The 11,499-nt window shown below is 42.3% G+C and overlaps 1 protein-coding gene across 5 annotated transcripts in view; it reads right to left on the bottom strand.

Annotated features, from left to right (window-relative positions):
• The window catches only part of USP20 (ubiquitin specific peptidase 20), a 42,062-nt gene that overhangs the window by 6,758 nt on the left and 23,805 nt on the right, over window positions 1–11,499 (bottom strand). For all 5 annotated transcript variants that reach the window (XM_083596303.1, XM_083596304.1, XM_083596300.1 and 2 more), the window contains exons 17-23: window positions 11,230–11,410; window positions 8,275–8,401; window positions 7,167–7,336; window positions 6,842–6,923; window positions 5,933–6,041; window positions 1,087–1,189; window positions 468–539 (exon numbers count right to left, since the gene is read on the bottom strand). In XM_083596303.1, the coding sequence (XP_083452429.1) occupies window positions 468–539; window positions 1,087–1,189; window positions 5,933–6,041; window positions 6,842–6,923; window positions 7,167–7,336; window positions 8,275–8,401; window positions 11,230–11,410 (844 nt within the window). The remainder of the gene's footprint in view (window positions 1–467; window positions 540–1,086; window positions 1,190–5,932; window positions 6,042–6,841; window positions 6,924–7,166; window positions 7,337–8,274; window positions 8,402–11,229; window positions 11,411–11,499) is intronic.

Here is an 11,499-nt window from a genome sequence, read left to right as displayed (position 1 = left end):
GGCCCGTCTATTGAAGCACAGCGACCAGCCAGATGCCCCCGTGGGAAGCCTGTAGACAGGATCCAACTGCAACACCAGCTCTGCCCACTTGTGGTTCCCAGCCTCACTACTGGATCAGACAAGTGGCCCATCTAGTCCAGCTTCCTGCTCTCACCGATGCCCCAATGGGAAGCCCATATGTAGGACCTCAGTGCCACACTCTTACATGTGTTCCCCAGCAACTGGTATCCAGGAACATACTGGAGGGCTGAACACATCCTTCCTGGCTAATAGACACTGATAGCCTTACCCCTCCATGAATTTGTTTAGTCCTCTTTCTAAAGCCACTCAAGGTCCTCTCCCAAGTCCCAGAATTTTCTCCTTTGCTTCAGCTTCACTAAGATCCTGTCTCTTGAGGGAGGCAGACAGAATGGAAAACAGGAAAGGAAGGGGGGGGAGGCTGAAATAGCTGCTGTGAGGAGCCTTACCCTGCTTGACCTGCATGTGACCACTGCCTTTTGCCACAGCAATCTTGCTGTTGTCGATAGGTCCAGGCGGTTCTACGGGAAAAGAAGGAATACTAGTTAGCAGGTAGTACAGTTCAAAATTAAATTTGCCATAGTTCCATTTATTTATTCATAGCCCACTTTTCCTCCAAGTAGCTCAAGGTGGTGTATACACAGTTCTCCGCCTCTCCCCAGTTCATCCTCACAACAACCCTGCGGAGTAGGTTAGGCTGAAAGAGAGAGACAGGGGCAGGTTTAGACTGCCAGGCTAGGATATGGCAGACCGGGATTCAAGTGCCATGAAGCTCACAGAGGACCTTGGGCCTAGTCTCCGACTGTCTGCCAAACTCTCTGCTGTGAGGGTAAAATGGGGGAAACCATTCCCATCACCTTACATTCATATAAAAGTTTTATCATACTGTGACTTTGCCAGAACCACCATACTTGGGCCAGGGGCAGACGGGCTTGCTGGTTGGCCATCCCTACTGAGTGAGAGAAACCCCCTCCCCTTCTGAGTCGCTTCCAAGGCACTTGGTGACAACCCTGTTCTCTCCCCATCCCTCCTTTTCCACTGCCAACTCCCCTCCCTGCCAGTCTTTACCGTTGTCCTTTCCTTTGACGAACGCCTCCCACTCGCGGAACCACTGCATGCTTATGCAATAGATGACTCCAGGAGACTCTTCGGCCTGGAAGGCCTTGTTCAGCTGATGGGCAGAGGGCAAAGAGGGAATTACTGCTATCGTCATTTGTTTTATGATGGCAGCTAAAGGAAGTGGTGGGTAGAAAACACCAACACTGCCACCAGCCACCAGCTTTTGTAGGTTAGTTTTCAAATCTTCCTTTTATGCTCAACTGTATTTTTAAGGGCTGGCATAAGCTTCCTTGCAAGCCTCTGGAGCTGAAAGGTTTCTAAGGTTTGTGGATGTGTCTCCTGCATTTTATGGATTGTATTTTACTGAGCTTGCAAAGATTCGGAGCAGATCATTTGCTCTGTCACGAGGTGGATGCAGACAACGACAGCGTCAAGGGTGGCTGCAGTTAGATTGTTCCTTCCCCAACCACGAAAGAAGCCCTGGCGGAAGGACAGTCTGACACCAGCTACCTGGCCACTCAGTTTCGATTTGTGAGCATATGGCTCTTGGTGTATCTGTTGTGTTTTATGAATGTCCTTGGCTGCTTTGAGGACTTGTCAAAAAGTGGGGTATAAATCTACCAAGCAAACACATGAAATCAAAGCTGCAGACACCTTTGGGCAGAGGAAGGAATCTGTTGCTTGCAGCAAATTAACGTGCTGATTCTGAATGACATAAAAAAGAACTAAGAACCCCCTGGGAAGAGAGGGAACATTCTTCTCTGAAGCCAATATGACCTGGACAAGAATTGACCAAATATGGATAACTAGAGGACTGGCACCTAAGACGCGAAAAGTGGAAATTTGCCCAAAAACTTGCTCCGACCATAATGCAGTGAAGATGGAGATGAAACTAACGCCAATCGGTTCCTACAGATGGAGGATGAATGACACCCTGTTCAGAGACCAGGAGGTGATTAAGAAGGCCCAAAAAACTTTGAGAGATTACTTTGAGATAAATCTGAACACTACGGTTGAAAAAAGGACAATCTGGGACGCAGGCAAAGCGGTTATGAGAGGGTTTTTGATCCAACAGAATGTAATAAAGAAGAGAACCCAAAATGAGAAAAAAGATAAAATTTTGGAAAAAATAAAAGAAGGAGAGAAGAAATTAAGAGCAAAACCAAAATCGCAAGAGATTCTGAGAGAAATTAAGTTATATCAAGTACAGTATATGAAAATGATAAATCAGGAGGTGGAATGGAAAATTAAGCAGATGAGACAAAAGTCATTTGAATCGGCCAACAAATGTGGGAAACTGCTAGCATGGCAGATGAAGAAAAGACAGAAATTAAATACTATTACAAATTTGGAGGTAAATGGAAAGATCATACAGAATCCATTGGAAATTAGAAACTGTTTCCAGAGATATTTTAAACAACTTTATACACAAGGGCCACAGAAAGAGGCTGAGCTAGACCAATTCCTGAGGAAAAATGGACTACAAAAAATCTCTCAAGAAAAAAAGACAATGTTGAGTGATAAAATTACAGAACAGGAAGTGGAGGGTGCCATTCAGAATATGCAGTTGGGTAAATCTCCAGGACCAGATGGTTTAACCTCCAAATATTATAGGGTTTTGAAAGATTGGTTAATTCAGCCACTAAAGGAGGTTTGCAATGAGATCTTAGAGGGGAAAAAGGCACCGGAGTCGTGGCAGGAAGCCTATATTACACTTATACCGAAAACTGAGTCTGAAAAGACGCAACTTAAGAACTACCGCCCCATATCCCTGCTTAATGTGGATTACAAAATATTTGCTGACATTTTGGCTAATAGGTTAAAAAAAGTACTATTGGAAGAGATCCATAAGGATCAAGCTGGCTTTCTCCCGGGTAGACACTTGTCGGACAATACGAGGAATATAATTAACATTTTGGAGAAGCTGCAAGTGAACATAAATACCAAAGCAGTTTTAATTTTTATAGATGCGGAGAAAGCCTTTGACAATATTTCTTGGTGTTTTATGAAGAAAAATCTTCAGGGGATGGGGGTGGGCCAAGGGTTTGAGAATGGTATAAGTGCAATTTACTCAGAACAAAAGGCTAAACTAATTGTTAACAATGTGGTGACAGAGGAATTTAAGATAGAGAAAGGTACACGACAAGGCTGCCCAATTTCCCCATTGCTCTTTATTTCAGTCCTGGAGGTATTATTGAACATGATTAGAAGGGACCGTTTGATTAAAGGTATTCAGGTCGGAGCCAAGCAATACAAATTGAAAGCATTTGCAGATGACCTAGTTTTAACATTACAGGAGCCAGAATCTAGTTCGAAAAGGGTTTTGGAATTGATTCAAGAATTTGGTCAGGTGGCTGGTTTTAAATTGAACAAGTCAAAAACCAAAGTTCTTGAGAAAAATTTAACACCGATTGAGAAAGAAAGGTTTCAGAAGGAGACAGGCCTAACAATAGTAAAGAAAGTTAAATATTTGGGGGTTAACATGACTGCTAAGAACTTAAACTTATTTAAAGACAACTATGAGAAATGTTGGTTAGAAGTGAAGAAAGATTTAGAGATATGGTCAAACCTGAAGCTTTCCTTGTTGGGCAGAATTGCGGCTATTAAGATGAATGTATTGCCAAAGATGTTATTTTTGTTTCAATCTCTGCAAATTTTGGACAAGATGGACTGTTTCAAGAAGTGGCAGAGAGATATATCTAGATTTGTCTGGCAGGGCAAGAAGCCTAGAATAAAATTTAAAATACTAACTGATGCTAAAGAAAGAGGCGGATTTGCCCTGCCAGACCTGAAACTTTATTATGAATCGGCCGCATTTTGTTGGCTGAAAGAATGGCTGCTTCTTGAGAACACAGACATTCTGGACTTAGAAGGTTTCAATAACGTTTTTGGGTGGCATGCATATTTGTGGTACGACAAGGTTAAAGCTCATAAAGCATTCAAAAACCATATTGTCAGGAAAGCATTGTTTAATGTTTGGCTAAGATATAAAGACTTACTGGAGAATAAAACCCCAAGGTGGTTGTCACCAATGGAAGCAAAGGCACTGAAAAAGTCCAATATGGAGGCCAAATGGCCGAAATATTGGGAAATATTGGAACAAGAAGGAGATAAATTGAAATTGCAGAGTTTTGAGAAATTAAAAGATAAGGTGCGAGATTGGCTGCATTATTTTCAAATAAGAGAGGCCTATAATTTGGATAAAAAAATAGGTTTCCAGGTGGAAAAATCAAAATTGGAAACTGAATTGTTAGAACCCAAAACTAAAACACTTTCAAGAATGTATAACTTGCTGCTAAAATGGAACACGCAGGATGAAACAGTTAAATCTGCTATGATTAAATGGGCACAAGATGTTGGTCATAACATCATGTTTGCTGACTGGGAACAGTTGTGGACCACAGGTATGAAATTTACGGCATGTAATGCCCTAAGAGAGAATATTATGAAAATGATATACAGGTGGTACATGACACCAGTCAAGCTTGCAAAAATCTATCATTTGCCCGATAATAAATGTTGGAAGTGTAAAGAAAATGAAGGAACATTTTTTCACCTTTGGTGGATGTGCCCAAAGATTAAGGCTTTCTGGGAGATGATCTATAACGAAATGAAAAAAATATTTAAATATACATTCCTTAAGAAGCCAGAGGCCTTTCTCTTGGGCATGGTCGGCCAATTGGTGCCAAAGAAGGACAGAACTTTCTTTATGTATGCAACAACAGCAGCAAGAATTCTCATTGCTAAGTATTGGAAGACACAAGAGCTACCCACCCTGGAAGAGTGGCAGATGAAGCTGATGGACTATATGGAATTGGCGGAAATGACTGGCAGAATCCGAGACCTGGGAGAAGAGTTGGTGGAAGAAGACTGGAAGAAATTTAAAGATTATCTTCGGAAATACTGTAAAATTAATGAATGTTAAAATTATGCTTGGATTGGTAATAAGTGGTAACTAGTGACAAAAGTTAATAAGATTATGTAAAAAATGTATGGATAAATGGTTGAAAATATTGAGGTATAATATGTTATGACATAAAGTTAAGATATTTGAAAAAGGGTAAGAATTTGCTGAATTAAGTATGTAAATGGGAACACAAAAGGGGGGAGGTGTGAGGTCAAGGATTCAAGCATATGACTTTGAGGATTTAGAGAAAAATGGATTTGTTTTATCTTTTTAACTTCTTTTTTTTTTCTTAATTAGCTGTGTTTGGTGTATTTTGTGTGTTTTCTTTTTTTTGTATTGTCTATCTTTATCTGAGGTTTCTTTTTTTTTTATTCTGTAAATTTTTACTTTTTTTTTTTTTTGGTAAAACTTTAATAAAAAATTATCTAAAAAAAAATAAAAAGAGATTGTGTCCACTGCCAGTCAGCAGAATCCATAACTGAGCCGGAGCAATATTTCGTTTGTTTATTTAATAAAATTTATATACTGCCTGACTACAAAAAAAACCTCAAAGCAGTTCACAAAAAAATATAAAATGATAAAGTTATCACGAAGAAAAATTTGCAACAATAATTGGAAAAATTAAAATAACAATAGACTAAAAGCAGATTTAAGACTCACACCAACTTTCTAAATATCTGGGCAGGCTTGTTTTTAGCAGAGAAGAGCACAGTGAAGGCGCCTGCTTGATATCAATAGGCAGTTGAGTTCTAAAGTTTAGGTGCTGCCACACTAAAGGATTTAGTTGTTACAAATGCAGAATGGGTCTTATGTGGCAGTTTCCAGATCAAGCATAAGGGAAGCCCCACATAAGGTGCACTAGATAGTATGACACTGACAGCTAGTGGTACTACTTTGTACTACCACTATGTTTCCCCACCCCAGCAGGCCTATCTGCTGTGGGAGTACCTTGATGAAAGTGTCGATTTCGATCTTCCTCCTCTTGGCCAGGGCTTCGATCTCCACCTGGCACACTGAACACACGTAGAGGTGGTTGACAGCTGGACCGCCACCGAACCTGAACACAAGAGGAGACTGAAGCATAACCACAGAGGCAATGGGGGGAAAAGACCAAGCACACCAGCACCACATGCCCAAATACTCCAAGTATTTGTGATGCAGACCGCTTTAAAAAAAATAAGAAGACATTCCTTGGGTTCATCCAGGTTTAGTGAAATGTGTGGATCTCCAGAGGTTGTTGGACTCCAATTACTACTAGCCCCAGCCAGCACAACCCAATGGTCAGGGGAGCCTGGTGCCCTCTAGAGCAGTGTTGAGTCCCTAGAAGTGGGTGGACTTCAACTCCCATCAACCCCAACCAGTATAGCCAATGATCAGGTTTGATGGGAGCTATAGTCCAGCAACATCCGGAAGGCCAGCAACACCTGGAAGTTTCCCCATTGCTGACAATCAATTCTGAGGCCATCAGCAACAGAACTGCTATGCAGGTGTAGTACAGCTCTGCAGACCTTTATTTCTCTTATGTTGTGCCTTCTAGTGGCACTTCCCGGAGGGGAAAAGACTAGGCACCTGCCCTAGCTGGATTACAATCAGCAGTTCAACACATGAGAGGTTATATTGGAGGAAAGGGAGACAAAAGCAAAAGGGAGAAAAATAGAAACCAGATGCCAAAAGCTTCGCAGAAAAAATGGGCACCAAGAAGGAATTTGAAGGGTCAGAAAGCCTGCATTGTGCTTGTGCTCTTGCCCCAGCTGTAAGTTTTCAACTTGCTCTCCACTTACCCTAGGGACTAGGTACTTGATTTTACTAAAACAAAATGAAACAAAACACCCCCACCCCCAAACTTACTCCCCTTACCTGTTGTAGAGATACTCCCAGACGTTCTGGGGAAGAATCACCACCAGGTCATCGATATAATGATATTTATTTGGAGGGATGCCTGCGAGTAAATGAAACAGAGAAGAGGTAATGAAAAACAAGGTACCTTCTGGGTAGTTGCTAACACACCTGCAGAACACAAGGAACCACACGGGCTGTGCATGTCTGCCACCGGACATTTAAATTGTGTGGCTTCTGAGAGGAAAACTGGCTAGCTAGAAGCAGAAGCCAAGCAGATCCCTGCCTCTCAGCACAGCACCAAGTAACATTCCCTCAAGTGAGCCCTCCCTCCCCGCCCCCTCACCTCCATGGGAGCAGAGGAAGGTATGGTTGGTGATGGGGCCTGGCTCCGCAAAGGTGTTGAATTTGTTGAGCCACTCCCGAGAGATGTAGAACTGGAGCAGCCCAGGTTCCTTCATGGTCGCCAGCGAGACCACTTTCTGCCGTTCCCGCACAGCCTCCTCGCTGCTCTTTCTGGAGGAAGATTATGAGGAAAGCGCAGAGGGTGGAGGCGTCAGTATGAAGCAGCAGGAGCCACCACCATGCAGATGATGGGGCTGTTCCATGTTTAATCGCAAATCACGGGGGGTTCTTTCCTACGATGCTGCCTCATCATAATTATTACAATTAATTACCTGCCCTTCATACTAGGGTCCAAGGGTGGGTTGCAACAATTAAAATACTATACTAAAAACAGCTGGCAATCATAGAAATAAGCTGGATCCTAGAAACTGAGCCAGACTCTTGGTTCATCTAGCTCAGTATTGTCTACAATGACCAGCAGCAGCTCTCCAGGTTTTCAAACAGGACGTTCTTCTCAGTCCTCCAAGAGAGGCCATTGGGGACTGAACCTGGGACTTTCTGTATGCAAAGTAGATGCTCTGCCAGTGAACTATGGTCCTTCTCCTATAAATAAAGTTAAGATTCTAGTCCTCGTGGTTCTAAATAAAGAGCTTATTTAAACAGGAAGCTGCATTATACCAAGTCAGCCCATTGGTCCACCTAACTCATGGTTATCTACAGTGGCTGGAAGCAGCGCTTCAGGATTTCAGACAGGAAGGGAGTCCCCAGGCCTACCTGGAGATGTCGGGACTGAACCTGGAGCCTTCTGCATGCAGGACAGGTACTCTGCCTCTTCGCCACTCCACTTTAAGAGGAAAGTGGAATTCACCAAGGAAATTCAAACTTCTAAGTTGGTTTCCATTGCAGTTCATTTGCATCCAAGTTAATTCCTATTTCTGCTACCTTGTTCTACTTTTGCATTGTTAAACTTTGTTTTGTAAGTGTCTAAGGACTAGAATTACATAAATTTGAATCTTCCTCCCAGGGAAACACTCTCTCCTCAAGCTCTTCAGCCATCTCTAAAAATGCTAGTTTCCCCAGCAAGGGCCAATTACTTTCAAACATCTTACCTGTAGAACAAAACATAGGCCTCTGCATTCTGTACAACTGTTTCGTGGACCTCCGTGACGTACTGATCATCAAATTCGTACCATTGGCCATTGATTACATTCTGGCAATATGCGATGTAGTGCCCACCTTTTAAGAATGCAAGATTGGAAAGAGTCCCAAGTGAATGACCTTGAATATTGGTATCAAAAAATCATGGCATGTGAAAATAGCACCAAACCTTACATTGGATGTAAGATGCACCACTTACTCTAGATTAGAATATAACTGTAATAGAATTTTTTTTTGCACAATTTGAGATTTCAACAAGGGCTAGAACCTCCAGACACTTTTCATATAATTTAGCATTCTGTTATTACATATACAACAAAATCATTTTCAAGACAACCTTCAGAAGAAGCCTGGCAAATTTGGAACTATACTTGATAATCAGATAATGGTAATATTCTTTAGGTGGAGACAACTTTTATTCTCACTTTTTTGTTTCATAACTTGAACTTTGTTGTTTTAACCCATTTGTAAACCCATGTGTCCCTATTTTAGTTTCGTTTTTCATCTTTTAACTCTCATCTGTTTTTTAAAAAATAATTCTTATTAAAGATTTTCTTGATTTACAAAAATACGTGCAATGTCTCTTTTTCAGGTTGTAAAGTCTTTTCTACAGTCTTACATTTGATATGAGACATTTGTGTTGTATACAGTCAGGGAGGAAGAGGAGGACAGAAGAGAGGTGGGGTGGTGAAACTTGTATTCTTCTCTATAGTGTACGTGTGGGGTTTTGTGTCAGCATCAACTGGGTAGATTCTCCTTCTATTCACTTATTACATTTCCTTGGTAGTAAGAGGGATTAGGAGGGCCCAGGGTGTGGTTGGTTGTCTGTAATTGGCTGCAGTGAGGTTTGTTTGCATTTGTGAGTGGGGGAGGGATTGTTGAGTCAAGTAAGTCATATTTATTTGTATGCTGTCGGTGGGTTCTTGTTGTCTTGTTGAGCTGTGTATGTCAGTTTCAGTCAGTTGGTTAGCTTTTCTGGTAAGGCTATTTCCCATACGATTTGGTACCAGCGGTCCATGTTCACTCCTGACAGGTCTCTCCAGTGCCTGGCTATGATGCTTCTGGCTGCTGAGAGTAGGTGGTTATAAGCTTTTTATAATGTGAGTGGACATTATTATCTTGGAAAACGTTCAGTAGGGCCAGTTCTGGGGTGACGTCTAATACCTGTTCTGTTATTTTGCATATTTCTGGTATGACTGCCGTCCCAAAGGGTTGGATTTGGGGGCATTCTCACCACATGTGGAGGTACAGTCATACCTCGGGTTGAAGTAGCTTTGGGATGAATATTTTCGGGTTGCACTCCATGGCGACCCAGAAGTAAAATGATGTCATGCGCATGCACAGAAGTGGCGAAATGCGACCCATGCACGCGCAGTGACGTCTTACGTTTACTTCAGGATGTGAACGGGGCTCCGGAACGGATCCCATTCATATCCAGAGGTACCGCTGTATGTGCCTGTAGAAGCACAGCCTCTCCATCATTTTGGTGAGGTTCCTTGGTGTATCATGGTGTTAGGTACTACCTGTAAGTAAGTTTCAGAGTGAGTTCTTTTCTTTTGGCTGAGATGGATTCAAAGGGAGGTTTAGACCACATTCTAGTCCATTGGGTGGGGTTAATTTCATTGTTGTGCTCCCATTGTTCTTTGATTGCATCAAGGGGGGTTGTGGGATTTTGGAGCAGTATTTTGTATATTGTGGATACCATCCCCTTGCTGTGTTCTTCTGCTGTCCAGAGGTTTTCAAAGGTGGACAAGGGCCTAGTGGCTGCTGAGTCTATGGATTGTTTAAGAAGGCATGTACTGTAGTTGGTGATTAGCCAGGGTATTTGTCTTGTATTTCTTGTGTCAATATGAGTTTGTTATTTTGGTAGAAGTCTGCCAGGCAGTGGAGGCCTTTGGTTTGCCTGTTTTTTATCTGGAGGTTGCATGTTGGAATAGTGGGTTGTTATAACTGTTCTCTTTGCTTTATATATATTATAAAATGAAACAGAAAATATTTGCCCCCCCCAAAAAAAAATTGTGGCACATTGCTTTACTAGAAAACCTCACAGAAAAGGGGGAATGGCCAGGGATCAAAAGCATACAGGCTAAGTCTGTAGCTACATAGCATTGTTTTATTGAGGATACAAGAGTCAATGGAAATAGCTGCCCCACACCTGCAGCAAATTATCATTTATGGTTACAGTCATAACTTTTGGTTTGGGAGAAGGGTAGCCTGGAACCTGCTAGGAAGATGCTTATGAATTTGAAATTGTCAACATGTTAAGGCTTTATTTATCTGCCTGCTCAGTTCTTCCAGCTGGTTATGCAATAGGAGGTGATTTATTTGCAGTGATCCTTGACCTGGCTTTATGTTTTGTAAATTGTTTTGTACTGATTGAAATGGCTCATTTTCACATTTTCAATTTATAAATATTATTTTTTTGGTGGAGGGGAAGAAAGGGAGATTAACTCACAGGCACTTTTAATAACATAAGAGTCCTGATAGATCAAACCAATCACCCATCTAGTCCAGCAACCTGTTCTCCCAGTGGCCAAACAGATCCCCCAATAGGAAACCTGCAAGCTGAACCAGAGCCCACGAGCCTCCTTCTCTACTGTAGTTTCCAGCAACTGGCTTTCAGAAGCATTGCTGCCTCCAACTGTGGAGGCAGAGCAAAGCCATATTGGCTAGCAGCCATTGATAGCCCCCATCCTCCATGAATTTGTCTAGTCCTCTTTTAAAACCATCCAAGTTGGTGGCCATTACTATCTTCTGAAGGAGCAAGTTCCACAGTTTAACTCCATAATTATCTGGCTAATCTTTATTTACAAGAAGTGCTCATCACACACAACACATAAGTCATTCCAGGCTGCAAGCTCCCTCCAGGCAAAGAAGAATGGGAGGAGGAGGGACAGACAACTCACTGCCAGCTGTGCCATGGTGGCAAATCACAGAGAGGAGGTCATAGGTGGTGATCTGCGAGATGCTCTCCTTGGCCAGGAAAGGCCGGAGGTCCAGCCCCTCCAAAGGGAAAGAGACGTGACTGTTGATTTTGAAGGAGTACATGACCTCATGTCGGAAACGCTTCAGGTGAATGCACAAGATCTAGGAGAAAAGGCATCAGAGCTCAGAAAGGGACTTGCGGATGGGCAAGTTCAAACCCCTCCAGACAGCCCTCATAGGTAAAACAATCA

This window comes from Podarcis filfolensis (genome assembly GCF_964270895.1).
Source record: "Podarcis filfolensis genome assembly, chromosome: Z".
In the NCBI taxonomy this organism is placed as follows: Eukaryota; Metazoa; Chordata; class Lepidosauria; order Squamata; family Lacertidae; genus Podarcis; species Podarcis filfolensis.
Note: the sequence above shows the minus strand (reverse complement) of the source record. Positions and strands in the feature narration are given on the sequence as shown.